This window comes from Sabethes cyaneus, chromosome 1 (assembly GCF_943734655.1).
Source record: "Sabethes cyaneus chromosome 1, idSabCyanKW18_F2, whole genome shotgun sequence".
In the NCBI taxonomy this organism is placed as follows: Eukaryota; Metazoa; Arthropoda; class Insecta; order Diptera; family Culicidae; genus Sabethes; species Sabethes cyaneus.
The window spans coordinates 152,957,961-152,984,930 of record NC_071353.1 but is presented as its reverse complement, the minus strand read 5'-3'; the positions used below and the strand labels follow the sequence as shown (position 1 = coordinate 152,984,930).

Genomic DNA, 26,970 nt, shown 5'->3' with positions numbered 1-26,970 from the left:
AAATCATAATTTAATTTTGAAGTGAAAAATATTTACAAACAATAGACGCATTTTCGTCTTCAATTTTTTTGGGGTAGGATAAGCTTAAACAATTATGCAAGATACTGCAAAATGGGCGATAAAATTGTGATATATAATATTCAGTTCCCTAGCCCAAATTGTGTTCATTTTAATAACTTAACTATCCCAAATAAACATACATTATCTTACCAACCAACGACCTCCCGAATCCACCCCACCTGCCGGGTCACCCCAGCAAACACGCTGGGAACACCCTGCCCACAGCTAACACCCCAGGACATCAACCCCACCAGCGAGTACGCTCCATTCCGTTCGCAAACCAGTGGACTTCCACCGGATCCCTTGCAGGAATCCACTCCCCGAACACCACCGGCACACAGAAAACTCTCATGCATTTGAAACCGTCTACCGAGCACAGACGTTTTTAACCTTGTCGTGCATTGTTCTGTCGCCAGCGGCGACAGTGATACAAACTGCTGGATTGATTCTTCTCGATCCGGCGAAGCCGGACTTGCACCCCATCCTGTTAGGATGCAACTCCTTCCGCCGTCGAAGGAGTCCTCTTCGTCCGGGGAAGGCAGACAAACACTGGCAACGTTTGCGAGTGAATCATTGAATCGATCGGCAACCAACAGAATGGCTATGTCGTTAAAAAGCGATCCGGAATAGTAGTCGGGATGAAGGACGATTCGCTGAACGGTTCGTTGTTGATCGGTGAGTTTCTCCCGCCGATGGCGACGATCCCAGTCGCCGGCAACGATGCGGAACTGTTGCGGTGTGTTGCGGCCGCTGTAAAAAAATTACGTAAATTGATTACCAATTTTAAAAATTACACAATTTGAGCATCATACTTAGCGACGCAGTGACCTGCGGTCACGACGGCACCGGGTGAGATCAGTGCTCCTCCACATTTGTACAAGAAACTGCCATTGGCGAGACGTTCCTCGACGTAAACCGTCCAGGGAAACTCGGCAAAGCCGACGGGCCCACTGAGGCGTTGCTCTATGCTTTCCGAATCGTCCAGAAAGTGGATTCGGCTGGATAGAGCAGCTCGACGTTGGCCGCATTTCTTCCCTGTTTTGGGAGGAGGTGGTTTAACTGTAGTGGTTGTGGTTGTGGTTCTGGTAGTGGTCGTTGTTGTTGTTGGAGTCGTCGGAATCTTGGATGGTGTTATATCGAAAATAAACTCTGCTTCCAGTTCAAGCTGATCGTTTCCGTTGGGGTTGTTAAATTTGTCCAGAAGAGCGGTGATCTCCAACAGCAGCGATGGATCGGCTAGTGGTTCGGATGAAAAAGCTGGTTGCAGATCAGCTGGTGGTCTAAGTGGTGTGGCTGGAAGTGGTCTAGCAGTGGTTCGAATGGTTGGTTGAGTTGGAGAGGGTGGTAGTACATGCTCGAACAAATGTGATTGTTGAATGATGGCGTTGCGGCGACAGCAAGTGTTTCCAGAGCCACACAATGCATCTCTGTGGAGGGAAAATGGGAAATAGTTTGTAGGTTGTAGTACATAAATGTTAAAAACGGAGAGCAGTACTCTGTGATTAGAACGTAATTGATTAAGCAGGTTAACAGTTCGGCGCTAATTCCAGAATTTTCGGTTTACCTTTTGACGTAGGACTATGTCTTACGGCAAGTTTTGAGATAGGGTGTCATTCCAAAAAATCGAAAAATGCGAGCGTCACGAAAAATGAAAGGTTTTGAACGCTAATAGCTCAGCGGTTTTCCGATCGATTTTCAATATTCTTACACCAATCGATCGGTAAATCTTCTAAGAATTGACCCAAATGAAGAAAAGTATGGATCCTTGATGTTGAACTATTGAAAAATTGAAAATAATGAACCTATGTTTTACCAGAATTCTCGCTTTGTGACTGGTTGGAAGATTCTTTGCGATGATCTAAACCTATACCAATTTGATATCTGTGCTTGGGAAGTACGCCAAAACAAGTGACAAAGTTGCCTCACTTCAACAAAATTTCTTAACACCGCGGTTAAACCTAGACCATTTTGATGTCCTTGCTTGGGAAGTACGAGAAAGAGTGACAAAGCCCCCTAGTGCAAACAGATTTCTTACGAACGCGAATAAACCTAGTCCAATTTAATGTCTGTCTTAGGAAAGCGTGCCAGAAAAAATGAAACAAGTTGGTTGTCCCAACAGATCGCAAATTCTTTACTGCGAGACGATTAAACCTCGGCGAATTTGATATCTGTGTTGGAAAAATGTGCTACAGCTGTAGTGTTCGGTTATAATACGACTCTGTATGAATACGCATGCTTGCCGTTTCATTAGAAGTGTAGTGAAAAGATGTGCTGTTGATAAAATAGGATTGAATTGGTAAAATCCCTTCAACGTGGGGAACCATGGGTCATAAAAACAATCTTTAATTTCAGTAAGGTAGCAGGAAAGCAATAGTTTATGTTCTTGATTTTGTTAAATTGTTTTCAAATGCACAATATTTTGAGAATTGAACGTATGCAATGTTACTACTTTTAAAAATGTTACATACAACGCATGTAGCATGTATATATGTTGCATATAGCATGTATACATGAAGAATCGAATGATTTATAATGTCATTTATGATTAGACATACATTACTTTAATCCACAGTGTCAAACAGAAAACTTAAATTATCAGCATTATCATGATGTCTGATTTCGACCCCACGCTGCTTTAAATAACGGTTTAGCATGTGCCACCCAGGTAACCAATAAGCATTTGCAATGCAATTTAAAAGCAAGCCAATAAGCATTTAAGTTGCCTTAAATGCTACTTAAATGCTATTTTGGCAAAATATGCGGCTAATTTACTGCTAGCCCTGTTATAGTGCTGACAATGCTTATTTGCAGCTAGTTACCAACAAGAATTTAAATAGAATTGTGGATGCCAATTTACAACAGTTATGCAGTCAAAACGCTGATAAATAACAACCTGCAGTATAAAACGCCAGGGATGCTAATAAACATCTTATTTACTGCTTATTTTAATGCTTATTGGTTACCTGGGCAGATTGCTTATAATTTACACGATGCTAAGTTCTGCAATAGGTAATGTAATGTAATGCTTTTGTAATGCTAACACTATGCTTTTTCTCTACAGCACAAAGCAGCCAATCCAATCGTTTCAGTCAATTTTAAACTTTCAAAATGGTTCTTTTCAGAACCATCATAACTGTCAATGAAGAGTATTATCACAAGCTATACAGACACCACGCGTAGAACAAAAAGCATAAAATTTTAGGGACCAAATTCATTTGAAGCGAGTGAATCTCGTCCCTTGCATAGCTCACGTATCGAGTGGCTCTCAAACGCTACCTATTTCTTTTACTCTGCTTGAGGTTTATAAATTTACTTACACGTGAAACTCAGCAACTCGATTACCCATAATATTTTTCCATTAGTTCATTTATGCGAAGTTGTCGTAGTGATTGCGGAATGGCGAGGTAAACAATGAAAAATATATTATAGATAATCTAAGAATTTAGTTTTTCTCGCCATTTTTCAGTTTTATTGTTAATACCCCAATGCTACAGGGAAACGTTGGTTTTTTCCAGCTTTGTATAACATAATCATTATCACTACATTACAAATGGCGCTGGCGCTAGTTAGTTTAGATGGAAGAGGGCTATGGTGATTCCCGTGTTTCCATGTTTGCTCCCCGAGGTCTGGCAGACAACTTGGAAGCAAAGCATTGCGGTGCCAGGTGCCACAGATCATACCTACTCCGGAAGACCGGCAATTCCAGAATACGTTTGAGTACGATGCCCCGATTAGTCTCATTAGTTCTCGGAAGGGAATGTTGAATTTTGGTACTATGTGACTCGAGATAACTCCCGGGAATGATCCGATCATCTGTCTGTTGCAGTTTTGGTTTATTGTACTGAAATTGTCTGAGCTGCTGATACGGTGAAGTTTCCAAATGATAGGAAATTATGTACAGTGAAGACTGCTGCCTAAACGTCTATGCAGACATAGAAGAAGAAGACAAATAAACTGTCATGTTAATTTTACAATCAATGGATCCAAAATAAACTGACAAAGTATTATAATGAAAAATACCGACAAAGGTAAAATGTTCGTGATAATTATATTCATTGTGAGTCCATCAATTTGATTTCTTGGATATTTTTTATAAATTAAAGAGAACGCTTTGATTACAAACTATAGTTGTGGTTTGATCATCCCTATAGACGATAATGTTGAATTTCTATTTCGTTAAATAAGTGAACTAAACTTGTAGCTTGTATTTTTACGGGTTCCTTGCGTGCTTATATTTATAAAAGACTAGCTGACCCGACAAACTTCGTATTGCCACAAATTAACCTGTGTTGTACATAAATCATGAATCTCGGATGATCTTTGTCACTATCTCGAGTTTTGCAAGCCCCCCAGTGGGCGGCACTTGCGACGGCGGGTCACCGGCAACACTCGCGACCGTCTCGTCCTGAATGATCTAGTGTTACTATAGATAGTTTTTGTGGTCTTGTTATTGATTAATGTTTTATGGAACAGTCTCGAATTTCTCGAGTTGGATTAGTTTTTGAGTTTCGCAAAAATTTCTGTTTTATTTGTATGAGAGTCCATATCCCCCTACCACAGGGGTGAGAGGTCTCTAACTATCATAAAATAAATTCAAGACTCAAAAATCTCCTACATGCTAAATTTGGTTCCATTTGCTTAATTAGTACTCAAATTATAAGGAGATTTGTATTTCATTTGTATGGGAGCCCACCCTCTTAAAAGGGAAAGGGGTCGTAATACACCACAGAAAAAAAATTCTGCCATCTAAAACTCTCACATGCCAAATTTGGTTCCATTTGCTTGATTAGTTCTCGAATTATGAAATTTGTATTTTATTTGTGTAGAAGCCCCCCCTCTTGAAGTGTGGAAGGATCCTAATTCATCGTAGAAAATATTTTTGCCTCCAAAAACCTCCACATGCCGAATTTGGTTCTATTTGCTTGATTAGTTCTCGAGTTATGGGGAAATTTGTATTTCATTTGTATTGGAGCCCCCCCTCCTAATGTGGGAAGAGGTCCTAATTCATCACAGAAAAAATTCTTGCCTCCAAAAACACCTACACGCCAAATTTGGTTCCATTTGCTGGATTAGTTCTCGAGTTATGAGGAAATTTGTATTTCGTTTGTACTGGAGCCCCTCCTCTTAAAGTGGGGAGGGGTCCTAATTCACCATAGAAAATTTTCTTGCTCTCGAAAACCTTCACATGCCAAATTTGGTTGCATTTGCTTGATTAGTTCTCGAGTTATGAGGAAATTTGTATGGAAGCCCCCCCTCTTAAAGGGGAGAGGAGTTATAATTCCTCTTATAAAGAGGGGAGGGGTCTCAATTCACCATAGAATAAATTCTTGTCACCAAAAAAAACACCCACATGCCAAATATTGTTTTATTTGCTTGATTAGTTCTCGAGTTATGAGGAAATTTGTATTTCATTTGTACAGGAGCCCCCCCTCTTAGAGTGGGGAGGGGTCCTAATTCACCGTAGAAAATTTTCCTGCCCTCGAAAACCTTCACATGCCAAATTTGGTTCCATTTGCTTGATTAGTTCTCGAGTTATGAGGAAATTTGTATGGAAGCCCCCCTCTTAAAGGGGAGAGGAGTTACAATTCCCCTTATAAAGAGGGAGGGGTCTCAATTTACCATAGAATAAATTCTTGTCACCGAAAACACCCACATGCCAAATTTGGTTCTATTTGCTTGATTAGTTCTCGAGTTATGAGGAAATTTGTATTTCATTTGTATAGGAGCCCCCCCTCCTAAAGTGGGGAGAGGTTCTTATTCATCACAGAAAAAATTCTTGCCTCCAAAAACACCTACAAGCCAAATTTGGTTCCATTTGCTGGATTAGCTCTCGAGTTACAAGGAAATTTGTATTTCGTTTGTATAGGAGCCCCCCCCCCACTTAAAGTGGGGAGGGGTCCCAATTCATCATAGAAAAAAATTTTGTCTCCAAAAACACACACATGCCAAATTTGGTTGCATTTGCTTGATTAGTTCTCGAGTTATGAGGAAATTGGTATTTCATTTGTACAGGAGCCCCCCCTCTTAAAGTGAGGAGGGGTCCTAATTCAACATAGAAAATTTTCTTGCCCTCGAAAACTTTCACATGCCAAATTTGGTTCCATTTGCTTGATTAGTTCTCGAGTTATGAGGAAATTTGTATGGAAACCCCCCCTCTTAAAGGGGAGAGGAGTTATAATTCCCCTTATAAAGAGGGGAGGGGTCTCAAATTACCCTAGAATAAATTCTTGTCACCGAAAACACCCACATGCCAAATTTGGTCCTATTTGCTTGATTAGTTCTCGAGTTATGCAGAAATTTGTGTTTCATTTGTATGGGAGCCCCCCCTCTTAGTGGGGGGAGGGGTCTCTAACCATCACTAAAACCTTTCCTGGCCCCAAAAACCTCTACATGCAAATTTTCACGCCGATTGGTTCAGTAGTTTTTGATTCTATAAGGAACACAGGACAGACAGACAGACAGACAGACAGACAGACAGACGGACAGACAGAAATCCTTCTTTATAGGTATAGATAGCTGGAAGTTGATGAGTTGGAAGTAGATGAGTGTTAGCTGACTCTTGAAGTTTGTGATTATCCATAAAAATACTAGCTGGTATAATTTGAATGAAATGAAAAATTTGAATGACAATTTGGTGTCATGTTTGTGGAACTATTCAAAGAAAATACCCAGGTAACCAATAAGCATTTTCGTAAGCAGTAAATCAATCGCTTATTTACATATCTGGCTTTTATACAACACGTTGCAGCATGTATATTAGCTTTTTGAGTGCGTAGTTGTTGTAAATTGGCATGCTAAATTCTATATCAAATCTTCTTGTCGTTAATCAGCTGGTAATAAGCATTGTCAGTGTGATAAGAGGGTTAGCAGTAAAGCAGCCGCATATTTTGCCAAAGTATCATTTAAGTAGCAATTATGATTACTTAAATGCTTATTGGCTTGCATGTAAATAGCATTGGTAATGCTTATTGATGACCTGGGCGTCGTACAACAATGGTTTAAGGTAAAAGATTGAGAGTTGCGTCAAGTTGTTCCAGTGAAGCAAATAGAAGTGATGGGCTGGACAATGTCCAGTGGACATAAAAGCGGATCGCCATTTCGGTGTTCGCGGGCTTTGCTGCGTACCCGTACGAAGTGCCTGAATTTGTTCCGAACTTTTGGAGCATTTGGGAGCACATGTAGTTGATCCGCAGCTGGTTCCTACTACGTGAAACGATGGATAATTGCAAACGAACAACCCACGATAACTGGGTTGCGGTTCAGTTGAAATTCACAGAAGACCAGCTTCCCATATTGGATGATTTAACCATTCCAGCTTTGTATTAAGTATACGTTAAAACGCCAGAAATGAAACGGGTTTCAATGTAAAGCTATGGAGTATATTAATTTAACGATTTTAATTATTGTTCAAATTATTTGAATTTTTTCGTTACGCAGTTTCACTGGGAGTCCACCACACGATCCAAAATGTGATGCGGTGTTTAATTATTAGTAATTTTGCTTGAAAGGGCGACTAATTTTTCGAGTTTAAAATTGTTTTGCTTCAAGCATTTATCTATACCTATAAAGAAGGATTTCTGTCTGTCCGTCTGTCTGTCTGTCTGTCTGTCTGTCTGTCTGTCCTGTGTTCCTTATAGAATCAAAAACTACTGAACCAATCGGCGTGAAAATTTGCATGTAGAGGTTTTTGGGGCCAGGAAAGGTTTTAGTGATGGTTAGAGACCCCTCCCCCCACTAAGAGGGGGGGCTCCCATACAAATGAAACACAAATTTCTGCATAACTCGAGAACTAATCAAGCAAATAGGACCAAATTTGGCATGTGGGTGTTTTCGGTGACAAGAATTTATTCTAGGGTAATTTGAGACCCCTCCCCTCTTTATAAGGGGAATTATAACTCCTCTCCCCTTTAAGAGGGGGGGTTTCCATACAAATTTCCTCATAACTCGAGAACTAATCAAGCAAATGGAACCAAATTTGGCATGTGAAAGTTTTCGAGGGCAAGAAAATTTTCTATGTTGAATTAGGACCCCTCCTCACTTTAAGAGGGGGGGCTCCTGTACAAATGAAATACCAATTTCCTCATAACTCGAGAACTAATCAAGCAAATGCAACCAAATTTGGCATGTGTGTGTTTTTGGAGACAAAATTTTTTTCTATGATGAATTGGGACCCCTCCCCACTTTAAGTGGGGGGGGGGCTCCTATACAAACGAAATACAAATTTCCTTGTAACTCGAGAGCTAATCCAGCAAATGGAACCAAATTTGGCTTGTAGGTGTTTTTGGAGGCAAGAATTTTTTCTGTGATGAATAAGAACCTCTCCCCACTTTAGGAGGGGGGGCTCCTATACAAATGAAATACAAATTTCCTCATAACTCGAGAACTAATCAAGCAAATAGAACCAAATTTGGCATGTGGGTGTTTTCGGTGACAAGAATTTATTCTATGGTAAATTGAGACCCCTCCCTCTTTATAAGGGGAATTGTAACTCCTCTCCCCTTTAAGAGGGGGGCTTCCATACAAATTTCCTCATAACTCGAGAACTAATCAAGCAAATGGAACCAAATTTGGCATGTGAAGGTTTTCGAGGGCAGGAAAATTTTCTACGGTGAATTAGGACCCCTCCCCACTCTAAGAGGGGGGGCTCCTGTACAAATGAAATACAAATTTCCTCATAACTCGAGAACTAATCAAGCAAATAAAACAATATTTGGCATGTGGGTGTTTTTTTTGGTGACAAGAATTTATTCTATGGTGAATTGAGACCCCTCCCCTCTTTATAAGAGGAATTATAACTCCTCTCCCCTTTAAGAGGGGGGGCTTCCATACAAATTTCCTCATAACTCGAGAACTAATCAAGCAAATGCAACCAAATTTGGCATGTGAAGGTTTTCGAGAGCAAGAAAATTTTCTATGGTGAATTAGGACCCCTCCCCACTTTAAGAGGAGGGGCTCCAGTACAAACGAAATACAAATTTCCTCATAACTCGAGAACTAATCCAGCAAATGGAACCAAATTTGGCGTGTAGGTGTTTTTGGAGGCAAGAATTTTTTCTGTGATGAATTAGGACCTCTTCCCACATTAGGAGGGGGGGCTCCAATACAAATGAAATACAAATTTCCCCATAACTCGAGAACTAATCAAGCAAATAGAACCAAATTCGGCATGTGGAGGTTTTTGGAGGCAAAAATATTTTCTACGATGAATTAGGATCCTTCCACACTTCAAGAGGGGGGGCTTCTACACAAATAAAATACAAATTTCATAATTCGAGAACTAATCAAGCAAATGGAACCAAATTTGGCATGTGAGAGTTTTAGATGGCAGAATTTTTTTTCTGTGGTGTATTACGACCCCTTTCCCTTTTAAGAGGGTGGGCTCCCATACAAATGAAATACAAATCTCCTTATAATTTGAGTACTAATTAAGCAAATGGAACCAAATTTAGCATGTAGGAGATTTTTGAGTCTTGAATTTATTTTATGATAGTTAGAGACCTCTCACCCCTGTGGTAGGGGGATATGGACTCTCATACAAATAAAACAGAAATTTTTGCGAAACTCAAAAACTAATCCAACTCGAGAAATTCGAGACTGTTCCATAAAACATTAATCAATAACAAGACCACAAAAACTATCTATAGTAACACTAGATCATTCAGGACGAGACGGTCGCGAGTGTTGCCGGTGACCCGCCGTCGCAAGTGCCGCCCACTGGGGGGCTTGCAAAACTCGAGATAGTGACAAAGATCATCCGAGATTCATGATTTATGTACAACACAGGTTAATTTGTGGCAATACGAAGTTTGTCGGGTCAGCTAGTATTACTATAGATTACTATTGAGTTGGTAAGAAAGTCTGTTTTTGTTTCACATGGTTACCAAAAATGTTTGTTTCGCGTTGCTATAATGACCTGTTGATGAACTAAATAGTGAGATAAATGAGTACTAGTGAAGGGACCATGAGTGACTTTCTCACGTCCCTTCTGGTACCTGGAAAAATCGTTCGCGTGTTGTCTGTATAGTTTGTGGTATTATGATTTCCATTAGCAATCAATTTTTTCATAAATGTTTTTAGTAAGGTGTGTCTAGATTGGCAACTAGTGGCATGCAATTGTTCCTAACAGTTGCTGATGTTTCCAAGTAACTATGGCGACGTACCACAAATGTGCAGGTGGCGACACAAGCAACATTGAGCAAAAACTAGCAACACATCGCATTCCCAACGTAGCCAAAATATCCCATTCTAAACGCACCTTTACATTAACTTTGCGTAGTGCTACGTTGAATATGCGGTCGTGTCTTATACACAACCCCTCTGATTTTTTTAGTATGTTCAACAATGAAAAACAATGCAAATCCACTTTAATACACATGTACATTAAAGTACATGCTCCTTTCTACAGATACCTACTAGCGAACCTGGCGGTAGTGAGTCACTTTTTCCCACGAAAATACACAAACGCATACGAATGCACACAAAAGCATGTAAAATCTGCTATGCGATTGGCAGCGAGCGTTCTGCTTATATTGCTGTTATTCGCTTCTATGCGAAAACTTTCCCAAAAAAAAAATAAAAACAAAAAAGACTCTGTTATGCCAGTTTTGATCACCGAATCGTTCGGACTTCCACTTCTGTTCTGTGATGCGACCCCAGCTTTCTTTATTTCTATCGAAACGCAAACCAGCGATTGCCAACTTTGCGTCACAAACATGCGTTTCTCCTCGTTTTGACGTTTCTCCACTGAAGCGAAAACGAGAATGACGTCAATGTCAGTGCAAGTGTTCGCCGTGCCGTGTTGCTTAATGCGGGTCGATTGTTGTGTAAAGTTAAATTAAATAAGTTTTTCACCAAAAATGAAACATTAATCGATAGATTCCACCAACTTTACGAAATAAGTAACGTTCACTAGTTAATCGAAAACCGGATCAACCTATTGGGGCACGTTTTAGCAATGGTAAGTTCCGATTTTCGCTTCAAGGAAGCAGAAAACATCCGACCTTGTGGCAGCATCGGGAGAAGCAATGAACCGGAATTTTATTGCTTGTATTTTTATTTCTTCCTATTTCAGCAACGTCTAAGCAAAGCAGGAAGATTAGTATATCTTCATCGAACAACAACGCCAACGCTAGTGTCAGGAGGCCACTCTCGGTGGCAGAATGTGTCCCTTCAATGCACGGCAGTAAGTTACTTTACAGAGAGCGGTGATGTAATCACCGCTCCTTGACCCATCCTCGCGTTTTTTTTATCAGCATCTAATTCTGACTTTCAATTTAATTCAACTTCGCAGTGTTACTCCTCCCGACGACCGGGTTTCTTCTCCCAAGTGCTGGACAACATCAAAGCGGAAATGGAGAAAAACAAAGAGATGAAGGATAATCTGAAAAAGTTCCGCGAGGAAGCGCAAAAACTGGAAGAATCGGATGCCCTAAAGGCAGCGCGGCAAAAGTTCAACACCGTCGAATCGGAAGCCTCGAAAAGCAGTGAAGTGTTGAAGGAAAATCTCGATAAAATTCGGGGGAAGGTGACGGAAGTGTTGGATGAAGCGTCTAAAACGGATATTGCCCGCAAAGCGGGCAAAATTACCGAAGAATTAGGGAAAACGGCCAAAGGAATGGGCGAAACGATTGCGGAGAAAAGTCAAGAGCTGGGCAAGAGTGGAGCGTTTAAAGGTATTTCCGAAGCGACGAAAGCCGTTCGGCAGGAGATTGATAGTCAAGGAATTGCGGCAAGGGTTTACCGGGCGCCGCAGCAGCTGCGCAAGCGAGTCGAAATTGATTTGTCCGATGCTTCGCGGGTGTTTGAGGCTAACACGGAAGCGATGGGTGTTGAATTGCACAAAGACAGTAAGTTTTACCAGAGTTGGGAGAACTTTAAGAACAACAACGCCTACGTGAATAAGGTTCTGACGTGGAAGATGAAGTACGACGAGTCCGAGAATCCGATGATTCGCGCTTCGCGCCTGTTGACGGATAAGGTGAGCGACGTGATGGGTAATTTGTTTTCCAAGACGGAACTGTCGGAAACCCTTACGGAGATCTGTAAGATCGATCCAAACTTCGAGCAGAAGCAGTTTCTGCGAGACTGTGAGAACGACTTCATTCCGAACATCCTGGAAGCGATGGTACGCGGTGATTTGGAGGTGCTGAAGGACTGGTGCTTCGAGAGTACGTACAACGTTATCGCTACTCCGATTGCGCAGGCGCAGAAGGCGGGCTTCTTTCTCGATTCCAAGATTCTCGACATCGAAAACGTAGATCTGGCCATGGGTAAGGTGATGGAGCAGGGTCCGGTGTTGATTATTACCTTCCAGACGCAGCAGATCATGTGCGTGCGGGATAGTAAAAACAATGTCGTTGAAGGAGATCCGGAAAAGGTGATGCGATGTAATTATGTGTGGGTTCTCTGTCGGGATCCGAACGAGTTGAACCCGAAGTCAGCCTGGCGGCTGATGGAACTGCAAGCTAGTAGTACAGAACAGTTTGTTTAGTGGTGGAATAGACAAAAAAGGAGGAAGGGAGAGTTCGGCAAAGCGTGGGCAGTTGTTCCTTATGTTGGCTCGCGTTTTGCAAGCGGGAGGGAAAGGCTGGTCATAGAAGTACTCGTTCGACGGTTTTTGTCATTTCAGTCGAAACGAAAGCAAGTTGTACTTCAGCTGTAAGCTTATAATTTTAAATCACTTAGTCTTAGAGAAAGAGAGCCGAGAATAAATGAATTTTTTTTTTCATTTGTTGATTATCGAGCAAGATAAACGACTTAAATCAGCAGCTCGTGTGTGTGTTTGTTTGTTTGGGATAATCCGAAATATGATTGAATAGAGCAAATCAAAAATAAGCATGCATACCTTCCTTGTTTACCGCTGGCGGTGCTTTTGCACCGTTTGCTCGGCACACAAATGCAGTCCGGCGAGTCATCGGTCTCATCAGTGAAGGTATTGTCTTGCAGGCGGATCGAGTCAAATTCGGTTTCCTGGAATTACAGTACGGGAAACATTAGCAAGAGAAGAAATGCTAATGAGGGTTTTGAAAACTGATTACATTACACAATACATGCTGATGATGATTGAGAATCAACTGATAAATGATATATGACACATAAATATGACTAAGATTTCGCTTTAAATTGGTTGTTGAGCAGTCTTAACCTCATGTGCTCTTGGCTTAATTTTTTAATAAAGTCGATTCAAGAGGCGAATCAAATCTAATTCATCAAATAGTCTACATGAACGCTTATAAACTAAAGGAAATCACTAACATTGAAGTAAAACAAATAGTTTCACTGGTTAAAGAGAAACATATTCAATATGATAGATCACAACGGCCCTAAATTACTGCCTTGTGGGGCATCTGAAGCGTTGTGAAATTTATCTGATTCCGTCGATGCCAATTTGACATAAACTCAAAATCGACGATTAATCAAGTAAGACTCGAACTAGTTTATTTGTTAAAAAAGTCAACAGATTTCTTAATCCTAATCCCTAATGACTTCTTTAAAACTACTAGCTAATGTCCCGAAGCGGGATTTCAGCAAGTTGCGGCTGGCATCAAATTCGAAACAGGTCACGAAATGGTTAAGTTTGCGTTGTTAGCCAGTTAAAGTGCTTAAGGTGCAGTAATTGGGACTCCATTGATTACGACAACGCTGTCCATAACTTGGTAGTCCGATCAGGTCTTTCCATGGTAGTTGTGGTGAATGTTGCAGAATCGATGCTAGCAGGCCTTGCTGTGTTGCAGCAGAAACCAAATCAATCTTTTCTTAGCAACGATCGAATTCGGTTCAACATTAATTGTGTGCTTGTGAATTATTAAATAAACTTATTATAATTGGCGAGCTCAGAGAAGATTTATCAATTATCACATCTGGCGACGAGAAGCGATGGAGAAAATCCGGTCGGGTCAGGCAAAAGTAAGAGTTCCTCGTTACGAACGAGAATTTCCTAAACAACGAACAAAGTTCTGTTGGGTCAGGAATTACAAAAAAAAAAGCCTCAGGTGAGGAGCCTAAGCGACGAAAAATTCCGATCGGGTCAGGCAAAACGACGCATTCGTATCCAGTTGAAATCAAATCATTTTGAAAAAAGGTGTTGCATAACAACAAGAAAGACATGTTTTCGTCGAATAAATAATGTAGCGAACAATGCAGCTGGTTGCATAGCAACAAGAGAAACATGTTTAGGTTGCTATTCAACACAAAAGGAAAAACTAGATGATAAAATAACGCACTTCATTAATTTACAAAAAAAATCCTTAAATATACAAAATAGATTAATCATTTTCGCAGAAATGGATGACCAAATTCTCAAGATTCCACCGTTCGAATGCGACAACGTTGCCATGTTGGAACTTAAGCAGAAATGGGTCGACAACAAAAAGCAGTTTGATTACATATTGCTCAAGTATTGAGCAAAAAAAAGCTTAAAAGCATTTTCCTGGCTGTGGCTGGACGACAATTACGGCGGATATTGACAATCCTGAAAATGGTGAAGACGACTTCAACCAGATCATCCGTAAGCTTGACGATTACTTTGCTCCAAAGCGTCATGATACATTCGAAAGACATTCATTTTGGAATGAAAAGCCAGTCGCAGGTGAAACATTGGACGATGCCGCCATAATCGACAAAATAGTAGGTAATGCTTGCTCCACTAGAACTCCGTAGAATGATCCTGGAAAAACCTACCATCAACTTAGACCAACTCACTCAAAACTAGTCAACACTCATCTATCAATCAATCTATCTATCATTCAATATCAGATTCGTGAACTTGGCCAACCTGCAGTTAGTACAGATAACACCCTGGGTAATAACCGAGATCCTAGATTCATAAATAAAATATCCAGTGAAAACAGCTTGCACCAGTCACAGAGTCGCATTACAGGTGGTTGTGGCAGGTGTGGTTATAAAATGCACAAGTCAGAAGAACAATGCTCGGCTAGGAATGTTAAGTGTCGTATTTGCAATTACTTAGGACATTATGCTAAGAAATGTAGTTCAATCTATAAGAAGCATGATGATGAAGTACCAGATTCACGAAAACGGAAAATAATAATTTCTGCTGAACATCAAAATCAACAGCCCTAAGTTGTCGAGGATCCACGCCATTCGGAACATCAACCAAGAAACTAGAGTTCATGCAGTCGGCGACGATAATAAAAAATCGTTCGTATTGCATTCTGAGCAATCAGAAGATCCAGAAGCTTTCTACGATGATGATTCATTCATTTATGCCATTAGTGATAATTACGATGAAATGATTTGGTGCAAAGTGGGCAATGATCAGATGTATATCAATGCTATCATCGAATAGCCATTGATGTGCCAGAGATAAAAAACGCCTTGGATACTGATCCTGAACTACTATTAGTTAAAGATGCGTTGGAAACAGCTGACTGGAGCAATGAAACAATTAGGAGTAGGGTAAAGAAGTACACGCCATTTCAAAACGATCTCATTCTGCTCGAGGGGTACGTCATACGAGGATGTAGAATCGTTATTTCCCAAAGTCTGCGAGCAAGGACGCTACAGCTTACGCCCGAAGGCCATCCAGAAGAGACTTTAATGATATCTCGGTTACGTGATCGAGTATGGTGGCCTGGCATGGATGATGAGGCCAGAAGAACAGTGAAAAATTGTGAAGGATGTCGGTTAGTAAGTCAAACGAATACTTGCTAGTAATCGTGGATTACTACAGCCGTTCTAAAGAAGTGGTCGTCAATTCATTAGCACAGAGTTTGAAGATTATTGTCGGTCGAGAAATATTAAATTAAATCATACTGCTCCATATTGGCCTCAAGCCAATGGAGAAGTCGAGAGACAAACGAAAACTGAGGAGGAATTGATAAATAAAACGAAGAAAGAACTCAAAGATATACCTACACGCATGTTTTTGTCCGCCATAGCGAATGTTTCAGTTATCTGCCGGAAGGCCGCTCGGAAGGGAGTAGATTTTTTTTTGCAAGAAAGCTAATATAATTACCTTTCATGGGCAATTGATCAAACTCAACTAGCTGTCTTAGTATTTTTTATCACCATCCGAAAAAAGCCCATTTTATTACTGCACGCGTTATATCACTGAAATTTTGACGGATTTTTACGGGATACGCATGATGAATGCCAAATTCTTGCAAGCTTTTTCGTCAACGATGGAACCGTATTGTTTGAACTTTGAAGGTCAATTTGGAGTCGAGTAGTAACCCGAGATCTTCGATGCAAACTGCTCGCAAGCCGAGGACCTTTGAACATTATGATGACGTTAAAGAAAATAAGAAAAACCATTGTCCCAAGTTGGCTACCTTGCGGGATTTCGGAAAAAGCGGTGAAAGTCTGCGAAAGGGACCCGTCGATAGATACATTAACAAGACGATTCGATAGATTCGATTTAAACGCTCTGTACTGGAGCAGCGGCCCTCCACTGCCGAGTTTGTCCAGTGTAGCGACGGCGATTTGACGATTCAGCTTCTGTCAAAGGCAGCAGAGAGGTCCATGTAGATGACGTCTGTCTGAGAACGGGCTTCGAAGCAGTCTACTGTCTAGGAAGTGAGTGACGTGAGCGCTTGGGCGTGAATCCGGCTTTGTATTGCTGGACAAAGGAGGAAATTGGCACGATGACAACGAGCTCGAAGAGTTTTAATAATGCACATAAGACGGAGATCCCTCTGTAATTGTCCAGGTTTCTTTTATTACCCTTCTTATGAACTGGTAAAATTGTAAGCGGATTTCCAAGCAGAAGGAAATGCACCCAAGCTAATTCATAAGCTAAATAGACGACGGATCTATCAAGCCATCAATACAGTTCTTCAAAAAGATTGTAGGTATGCCATCCGGTCTACCGGACGTAGAGCTTTTTAACTTCAGATAGTCAGGTTTTTGAGAGAGTCACCGAGATTGGGAACGCTGTCTAGTGCAGTCGATACTTCTGTGGCAAACAGTTCGTCAACACTGGAGAATTTCCGCGAGAACAGTTGACAAATCATAACTATGATGTCCAGCGGTTCACGATCTAACACGAACTGACTCACTCATCCCATTCACGCGAGAAGCTGTCAACCGACTCCTGACACTTTCTCTCTCTGTGGCAGTTACACGCTACCGACAACTATCCAAATAATGTGTCACAATATCCATATTAGTAGCGGTGTCGTTTCCAAGCATGGCTGACGGAAGACCGTCGTTTTTTCGCTGAGCACTGACAAATGTCCAGAACGACTTGGGGTTACATTTCAATCTACGCTGAACGTCTCATTCGATACTCGTTAAAGTTCTTAGGATAAGATTTGAAATCGGCACTGTGGATAACGGTGGATGATGGAGGAGCGAGAGGAGCCGTTGCCAACGTACATTCTGCAGCAAGACTGCGAACGGTAGTGAAGCAAAGATCCAAACAGGGTCCATTCTCGTTAGGGATTTTATTAATTTGCTGGATAGTAGCTGTACTATAGCTGTACTGGCGGGTAACTATGGGTTTTGTCCGTAATCCTCGAACGTTTTGGTGCGATGCCGTGAGGTTGCTATTTCCCAAGTTGTTAGTTTGGGGGCACACCCCGACGATCGAGTTTGGTAAATAGAATATGGTGGTCAACTCTGTCGAAGACAACTTTATGGTCGGTGTAGTGTATACCGTGTGTGACTCCGTAAAAATAGTAAACAAGTGATGCGAAATTGGATTGGGGAGATTTGAACGGATAATCATCCCGATCCGGCGATGCTACCTGAGACCTCCGGCGATGTGGTCAAGCGACTCTCCAACTCGCGACTACGGCGGCAGAAGTAATGTCGTAGCAGGGGCTATTCAATGGATGAGGCGCAGAAACTCTGCCGGCCTACCAGCCTGTCCATTCGGCTGAATATCAGCAATAAAAGTCTCACTAAAAAGAGACCATACAACCGAGCTTGTGTAGGTCCTTTGACACCAAATACAGTCTCGGGGTACGCATAAATACAAGAAAATAGTGAAAGCTTTGAGCGTTGCTATTACTACGGCTGATTATCCCGCTTTCCTGGGCACTACGGATCAGCCGCAGACTGTTCGCACCGTTCTTCTGGATCACATAGCTGGCCAGGTGATCTCAAACATAGCCCAAGTTCCGGTGCAGCCAACTCAAGAACGGCTACTGGAACACGGTCAAATGGCTGGAGCAAACGGCATCTACTCTCGTCCCGTGGAAAGGAGGAAAACTGCGGGCCTATGACACGAAGGACCTGTCGAAGGCTCATACCTTCATAGGGTACTTTCAGGACAGTGTCGGCACCACGGACGAGAGAAATTTACGATTCCCTCAGAACCAGAACGACGGCTTTTCAACGCAAGCATGATCAATACGTCGTCACAATTGCCCTTATTCTGCGAGTCACATGACTCAATACGACAATTGTCACTTGGGTGACTCGCCACGGCGAGTCGAGTCACCTAAGTGACACTCGTGTCACCTAGGTAAGAAACCCTGGTCACCTAAGTGACAAGGCGAGTCACCTAGGTGACAATTGTCACCTGATTCGCGGTGACTGCAACATAGTCACGTCACTCGCCTCGCAGAATAAGGGTAAATGTGTTTGGAAACACCGTTAAACTGCTGATGGAGGTTGACCAAAAGTTAACAACCGAGATCGTCGAGTAGCGCGTACGAGCGGAACTCCCTGCTGGGAGTGCTCCGCCACCATCCAAGTATAGAAACTCTGCGAACACCCTGAAAATTTCATAAGAGGCGTACGCAGCAACCACCGGTAGAATAGCAATCATAGCAAGATCAATCCGCCGTTAAGTGTGGGTCGAACATTTGTGGCCTGTTGCCTGCAGCAACCAGAGCCTACCCCAAGGTTCGATCTATTATTGGATCATGCCGACAACGGTAAATCTACCACAAAATGAGTAGCTTTCGCTGCATTCAGGTGAACTTCCACCACGCCAAGGGCGCGTTTAGTGTCCTATGACGGAGGATCACCAAAGAGCAGTTGAGTTCCAAGTCTGTTCCAAGAGCCATGGCCCAATGTAGGGAATCGTGAAAGTCCAGAGCTTGCACCAGTCACAGAGTCGCATTACAGGTGGTTGTGGCAGGTGTGGTTATAAAATGCACAAGTCAGAAGAACAATGCTCGGCTAGGAATGTTAAGTGTCGTATTTGCAATTACTTAGGACATTATGCTAAGAAATGTAGTTCAATCTATAAGAAGCATGATGATGAAGTACCAGATTCACGAAAACGGAAAATAATAATTTCTGCTGAACATCAAAATCAACAGCCCTAAGTTGTCGAGGATCCACACCATTCGGAACATCAACCAAGAAACTAGAGTTCATGCAGTCGGCGACGATAATAAAAAATCGTTCGTATTGCATTCTGAGCAATCAGAAGATCCAGAAGCTTTCTACGATGATGATTCATTCATTTATGCCATTAGTGATAATTACGATGAAATGATTTGGTGCAAAGTGGGCAATGATCAGAACTATATCAATGCTATCACCGAATCAGTAGCCATTGATGTATCAGAGATATAAAACGCCTTGGATGGATATAAACGCCCGCCGAATGCAATTGGTTTCATCTAAAAATGTTCAATTTTGTAAAAGTTATGGCCGTTTGAATTTCATCAAAATTTTGCCTGTCCCGATCATTTTGTCTAACCCTTGTACATGTTTAACGCTTATTGAACAGTAAGTGCATACGATACGCGATTTTCAGTTGTTCATAACTGACCAGAGAGCATAGAGAGTAGTATTGGGCGTAAACGGCATTAACAAAGACTTTCCAGCTTTTTACGCGCCATAATAGTGGCGAAAGTGGCAGAGGTGGGACAGAGATCGAGAAGAGCTAGAACCGGAAAGGAGCAACTCCCGGCGGAACTCTGCAGGAATGGCCAAGAACCTCCAGCAACGACACATCACTGGATGGTTTCAGGAGTTTGAGAGGGTTGCCGGACGAGTAGATTGAGGGTGTGGTTTGTGCCATCTCAGATAGATTGCTGTAATTACCAGAGCATAACGCTGGTCAAAGCTACCAACAGGGTGCTCTCCCAGATTTTGTTGCGTCGTCTATCACCGGTGGCAGGAGAGTTCGTAGGGTAGTACCAGGTGGGCTTTATGGATGCCCGTGCTACTACGGATCAAATTTTTACTCTTCGGCAGGTCATCCAGATGTATCGGGAGTACAACCCATCATATTTTAGTAGATTCCCGGGCAGCATACGATTCAGTCGAGTGCGAACAGCTATGGCAGGTGGTGCACGAGCGAGGTTTTCCGTACAAAGCGACGTGTCCGAAATAGAGCTGCACTGGAGCGAGTGATGCGTTGCGTGCGTATTTTGGGGGCACTCTCTTTGCTCAACATGTTTTGACGTAGGACTACGTCTTACGGCAAGTTTTGAGATAGCGTGTCATTCCAAAAAATCAAAAAATGCGAGCGTCACGAAAAATGAAAGGTTTTGAGCGCTAATAGCTCAGCGGTTTTCTGATCGATTTTCAATATTCTTACACCAATCGATCGGAAAATCTTCTAAGAATTGACCCAAATGAAGAAAAGTATGGATTCTTGATGCTGAACTATTGAAAAATTGAAAATAATGAACCTTTGTTTTACCAGAATTCTTGCTTCGTGATTGGTTGGAAGATTCTTTACGATGATCTAAACCTATACCAATTTGATATATGTGCTTGGGAAGTAAGCCAAAACAAGTGACAAAGTCTCCTCCTTTCAACAAGATTTCTTAACACCGCGGTTCAACCTAGACCATTTTGATGTCCTTGCTTGGGAAGTACACCAGAGAGAGTAACAAAGCCCCCTCGTGCCAACAGATTTCTTACGAACGCGATTAAACCTAGTCCAATCTGATGTCTGTGTTAGGGAAGTGTGCCAGAAAAAATGACACAAGTTCGTTGTCCCAACAGATCGCAAATTCTTTACTGCGTGACGATTAAACCTCGGCGAATTTGATATCTGTGTTGGAAAAATGTGCTACAGCTGTAGTGTTCGGTTATAATACGGCTCTGTAGAATACGCATGCTTGCCGTTTCATTAGAAGTGTAGTGAAAAGATGTGCTGTTGATAAAATAGGATTGAATTGGTAAAATCCTTTCAACGTGGGAAACCATGGATAATAAAAACAATCTTTAATTTCAGTAAGGTAGCAGCAAAGTAATAGTTTGTGTTCTTGATTTTGTTAAATTGTTTTCAAATGCACAATCTTTTGAGAATTGAACGTATGCAATGTTACTACTTTGATAAATGTTACATACAACAGATCTGGCATGTATATATGTTGCATATAACATGTATACATGAAGAATCGAATGATTACAAGCATGAATACATGCTACTATCACTCCAAAGAGACTTACGTAGTCCTGCGTCACCTATATGCGGTCGTGTCTTGTACACAACCCCTCTGATTTTTATTAATATTTTTTTGAAACGATGATTCTACAATTGATGAAGGGACGGTAAGGGAAAGTAATGAAGAAGGCTTTTTTTTCCGGGAATGAAGGGGAAGGGTGGAAAGGAAGGGGGGGGGGGGGTTAATAGGTAACTATGCTTAATAAGTTGTCGTTGTGACTACTATCTTTTGTCCAATACTGGAAGGCGCATGGGTCGAACCAAGCTGTAATCAGAGATTATAACCGGATTTAAACCCACCACACCTGCCAGGGCGTGTCGCTCACTGGTACCCGTGTACCTTTGAACCACAGAGGCGCTGGAAAAAAGAAGTCTGCACAACCCCCCTTATCAACCATAGCGACATGGGTTGGTCTATTTTTAGATACAAAATGTGCCTCTTCCTCCACCTACTGTAGAAACCACCGACCGAGAAGTTTTTGTCTAACGTGTTTTTACTTTCAGGACGACGACACTATGCAGGTCCTTACGACTTACAAGGTACTGCGTGTGACGCTGTTCGTCCGAAAGCGTGTTAGTCCGCGTTTCTCGGTCGGTGGTTTCTACAGTAGGTGGAGGAAGAGGCACATTTTGTATCTAAAAATAGACCAACCCATGTCGCTATGGTTGATAAGGGGGGTTGTGCAGACTTCTTTTGTCCAGCGCCTCTGTGGTTCAAAGGTACACGGGTACCAGTGAGCGACACGCCCTGGCAGGTGTGGTGGGTTTAAATCCGGTTATAATCTCTGATTACAGCTTGGTTCGACCCATGCACCTTCCAGTATTGGACAAAAGATAGGAGTCACAACGACAACTTATTAAACATAGTTACCTATTACCCCCCCCTTCCTTTCCACCCTTCCCGTAATATTTTCATTAAAAAAGTTGCCAAAGGCAACCTTGTATTTAATTCCAACGAGATAACAGCATAATCTTGGTGGATAACCAAGTTCAGTTTTTTATTCAGAATTATTCCGAGAAGTTTGATTTCATTGCGTAGTGAATGGTATAACGACTGCTTTTGTGGGGTTCATATTAAGCCCCTCTTGTAAACATCATACCACGTTATGATATCCATGTTATGGTGTTTATAGCTCTTAGTTGCAATAGTCTCGTAACCAAGCTGCGATAGCTTGTGAAGGAATACGGCGGCCACCAGTGACCAGAGCAAAGGTGAGACAATTCCTGGTGGATTTCCTTTTATCGCAGAAAACGTGACAGATGTATCTCCCAATGATACTTTGATTTCTCTACTTGAAAGTATTGCTTGAATATAGCTAATTGAAGTCGATTCCGTTTTGAAAGAGAGCCGTAAAAATTGAAGCGAAGGACGCGTTATCCAAAGCCTCGAACTTTCTATATCTAGGAAAACACAAAAAGACGTCTCTTGATATTTGAGCGATTTCTTAATTAACGTCATAACGCAGTGCAGTGGGTAGGTACACGGGTGCCCCGTTTTGGTATGCATGTTGATTTACATGTAACGGCGAGTTCTTTTAAAATTCATTGCGGATATAGTTATCCGTGATTTTCTCTTTCAACTTGAGTTGCGTTGATGTCAGACTTATTAGTCTGAAAGCCTTTCGCAAGGTTTTCTCTGTTTGCTCACCAATGTGTTGATAGTAACGGCATATCCAAGATCCAACCTGTCACCGAACATCTTCAAAAACTCACTAATACCAATACCGGTTTTGTGGTTATCGGTAACCTCATACGCCATACGCTGTATCCTCGAGGAACCATAAATGCAACAAGAATGATAATCTCCTGGCAGATCAGCTCAGGTATATGTACTGTACACTTCCCAGACGAACCGACCTTTCTCTCACCAGTTGGTATTACTTCCACCCTAAATCTTTCATATCGGATATGGCCCTGTCCAAACCGATCACTGATCAAGAACTGCGCCCCAAACACAACCCAGTGGTGTGCGAACTTGAGTTGAGCCCAATACTCGGTGGAGTTTACCATCGTGTAAACTGGGTCGCATTCAGCCGATTGGTGAATTCACACCTGCTCAATGAACCGGATCTGTCATCCGTCGAAACCATAGACAACCAACTGCAGCCGTTCGAGGAAGCCCTGAATCAAAGCAAAGCCTAGGTGCTACATTCCGTTATCGAAACTTGACCTTCTGTTTTTATACGACAGACATCGCAGCCAGCGGTTAGAGAACAGGACAATTGCAAGGCCTGTTGCTCCGACCCTATTGACTCTAACAGCCTCTCCCAGCCGAGATTCGAACATACGACGACTGGCTTATTAGGCCAACGTCACACCTCGAAGCCAACTGGGAGGCTAAGGAAGCCGTACATACCGCAAAAAAGACATACATCCGCTGGGTTCCGGTGAGGCGCAAATTCTCCACGATTGATGCCTACATCCGTCGAATAATTCAACATCGAAACACCAACAGACGGCAGTTCCAGCCTACAAAAGAACCATTAAGTCGGCGTTCTCAACCGTATCATTGCTGACCGGGTTGGAACAATCCGTAACGAGCAGTTCTCTGCCGACCAAGGTCAAATGGGTGACCATTCAAAGCCATTCATGAAGGTGGCAAAAATTTTGAAGCAGAAACCGAAAGCAATTCCAGCCCTGAAGGATGATGGTGGAGGCAAACTCGTGACTCCCTTAGAGAAGGCCAACGCCATCGCCAGCAAGCTTGCCCTGGCACACCTCGAGAGGCCCTCAAGAGAACATGCTAGGGTAGACTGTCGCCCAGTTGGAGTTGCAGGTAGGTACACGGGTTCCTTACGACCATCTTCACGAGATACTTGCAACTTGAATACTTTCCGAATAGGTGGAAGACCGGGAAGGTCGTCTTCAACTTAAAACCTAGGAAAGACCCCACTCTATCGACAAACTATAGACCCATTACACTATTGTCAGCAGTAAGCAAACTATTGGAAAGGCTCATATTAAGACGGCTGATGGAACACATCGAGGAGAACAGCATAATTATCCCGGAACAGTTCAGTTATAGAAAGGGGCACTGCACAGTTCAACAGTGGACAAAATTATAAGGTACAACAAATCGCTTCCAGCTAGTCTTATCATCCATTACCACAAACCATCCTTTTAAGGACAGTCTAATGCTTCAAACTTAAAGTCATTAAGCCCATTGAGGTCGAGGTCAACACATCGAAGGGCCCTCATAACCTCATAGTGGCCACTGTTCGTGAACACACCGGTGACCTCAATGCTAGGCATGAAGTATGGGGTTGGGGCTATCAATGGAGAAACCAGAACGGAGTAAAAGAGCATTTCTACGGACGCCATCGTCTGGTTTAGATTAGAAATACTCAGAGTAACAGAGATACGCGGCAACTAAAGCCAATGCACAATGGGCAAAAACGAGCTCGTAATCCCAAGAATTGGAAGCCGCTGGTTTGGAATCTTTCAAGATACTTTTTCTTATGTAAAAAAATGCAGGAAATCCATTGGTGATGGTTTCATCCCTAGCAGACTTCGGGAAGTGGTCCATTTTGCCCTATTTTATCCAAAAATCATGTTAAAAGCTAATTAAACAGTATAAAAACTTATTTGCCGCCCGTGAAATGAACTCAAATAGCTTCCAAATTTTGTCAAAACATCAGAAGAATCAAATCCCATCCATTCCATACTGTGCGAAATGCACGTATAGTCCATTTTGCCCAATTCACCCCCAAATACATAGTAAAACCTAATTAGAGCGATTAAAACTAATTTAAAAACAGGGGAATGACCTTGAATAGTACCAATTTACTCGAAAGACATCAGAAGAGTTGATTGTCATCGATTTAGTACAGTGATGAATCCACAATCGGTTCGTTTTGCCTGATTATCTCCTAGAAATCTACAAAAACACGTTATTTGCTATTGCGTAAAAAATCGTAATTTTTCAACGATGATGTCTTTGAAAAAGTTTATCAATGAAATACAGCGCATCTTTTCAAACTATCTAGGTGACCCTATATTCATCTATCAGGGTGATACAAACTTTTATTTCTTTGAATACGTCCAAAAAATTTTTTTTCTTCAGAAAAATTATATAACACACCAGAATGAGCAACTTTGCTGAATATAGTAAGTATCTATCTTTTGCTAGTTGCGAGATATAATAATTTATTTAAAAAGTACACATAAAAATCAATTCTGCTCAATAACTCCGCATCCAATCAATTAATTGCTTTCAACTGTTTTTACCTTTGAGTTAGTTTTAATCGCTTTAATTAGGTTATCTATGTATATGAGGGTGATTTGGGCAAAATGGACTATTCCCAATTTCAACTCTAGTTTCTAGTTCAGTTCCAAGTCCAATTTCTAGTCCGATTTCAGCTTTTATTTCAAAACCAATTGCACACGAAAGTCCGGTATTTTTAACCTAACCGGCCGGTATTTCTGTGATCATCAATAAAAGATTCGCCATCCTTCGATTACTCCGTTTTTTTCAGGTCAAACATTGTTCTAAACTGTCAGGTGCCCCATTTTTTGTCTATGTCTGGGTACGCTAGTGGCTTTAGATACCAATACCAAACCAAAACTTTATTTTTTGTCGTCTAAAAAACAAACGATGAGGGTTTATCAGACCCAAATCATGCTGTATTGCAAACCAGTGATCTTTTCTTCCGAGAAACGCGTAGAAAAACATCCCAACATTGAAAAGATCCCCGGTTGAATCAAACAAACAGTTCTTATCGCTAACTTAAATCACAGAGCCATGATCTTTTTCACAATTTACCGTCAGATGCACTTTACACTTGAACGCAGTCAATAACATTTCAATTATCAATTCTATGTTATAGCTGGCACTGGCCCATTGACTAGTAGATGTCTCCCCAAAGCTCCCAACATGTTTAATTGGACTGGCCAACGTAAGAAATTTCACTCACATTATTCACCACGATCGCTTTCACATCCTTTTCCTCACGGTACTCTTCCGCTTTCTTGATCAGGTTGGCGTTCATCCACCAGAAGCTGCCATCCAGTTGGCCATGAACTGGCCCCAGCAAGCAGATCACTTGCACCAGCACAAATAGTTGCACTAATTGGGTTTCCATGCCTACACTGTGTACTGTTGTTGTTGTTGTTACTGACACTGTCACTGTAACGTCTTCCGCGACGTAAGTCGCGTGTTCGAGTTTTTTTTATTTACCTAGCTAGCCTAGCTAGCAAGCAAGACGGACGGACGGACGATCGGCGTTCAACTGAGTGCACCGCGCGGAGTGATTGCAAAATTTATTAACTGCCTCTATCGTTCGTTGCTGTTCTCGTCTTCATTGATGGCGATCCTCGGTGCTCCTCACATCGCGTGGACGTGTGTGTTTGTCGGTGCTAGACAGAACTAAGCGGCGCGCAGCGCCGTTGATGACGAATTTTCGACTTTTGGAAACGTGATTCGGCTTCAGCGACTTAAACGCACCAACCACCAGCGCGAGAGGGAGCAACGGACGGCAAGGTCAAGTTCAGCCGATTAGCCGGATTTTGAATTCTTTCGCCAAGCGCTGCGCGGTAGTTAGTCATGTATGTACTACGTCGCTACAGGTGGGCATGCTTATAGAAAG

The 26,970-nt window shown here is 41.9% G+C and overlaps 2 protein-coding genes across 2 annotated transcripts; one reads left to right on the top strand and one right to left on the bottom strand.

Annotated features, from left to right (window-relative positions):
- LOC128733412 (phenoloxidase-activating factor 2-like) lies at positions 1-26,586 on the bottom strand. The gene is made up of 4 exons (XM_053826985.1): positions 26,299-26,586; positions 12,905-13,029; positions 873-1,487; positions 1-810 (listed from the first exon to the last, which is right to left on the bottom strand). Exons 1-4 carry the CDS (start codon positions 26,464-26,466, stop codon positions 207-209), a joined length of 1,512 nt encoding a protein of 503 aa, XP_053682960.1. The 5' UTR covers positions 26,467-26,586; the 3' UTR covers positions 1-206.
- Positions 10,866-12,821, top strand: LOC128733422 (mitochondrial import inner membrane translocase subunit TIM44). The gene is made up of 3 exons (XM_053826996.1): positions 10,866-11,017; positions 11,132-11,242; positions 11,351-12,821. The coding sequence occupies exons 1-3, from the start codon at positions 11,015-11,017 to the stop codon at positions 12,548-12,550; spliced, it is 1,314 nt and encodes a 437-aa protein (XP_053682971.1). The 5' UTR covers positions 10,866-11,014; the 3' UTR covers positions 12,551-12,821.
- Positions 26,587-26,970: the final 384 nt, after the last annotated feature.

Bases quoted from the DNA above. Each gene is read 5' to 3' on its own strand.
- LOC128733422 (XM_053826996.1), top strand. The intron at 11,243-11,350 runs GTAAGTTACTTT...TCAACTTCGCAG, and splicing joins TGTCCCTTCAATGCACGGCA to TGTTACTCCTCCCGACGACC.
- LOC128733412 (XM_053826985.1), bottom strand. From the start codon at position 26,466: ATGGAAACCCAATTAGTGCAACTATTTGTGCTGGTGCAAGTGATCTGC. The intron at 13,030-26,298 runs GTGAGTGAAATT...CTGTAATTCCAG, and splicing joins AAGCGATCGTGGTGAATAAT to GAAACCGAATTTGACTCGAT. The intron at 1,488-12,904 runs GTATGCATGCTT...TTCCCTCCACAG, and splicing joins GCCAGCGGTAAACAAGGAAG to AGATGCATTGTGTGGCTCTG.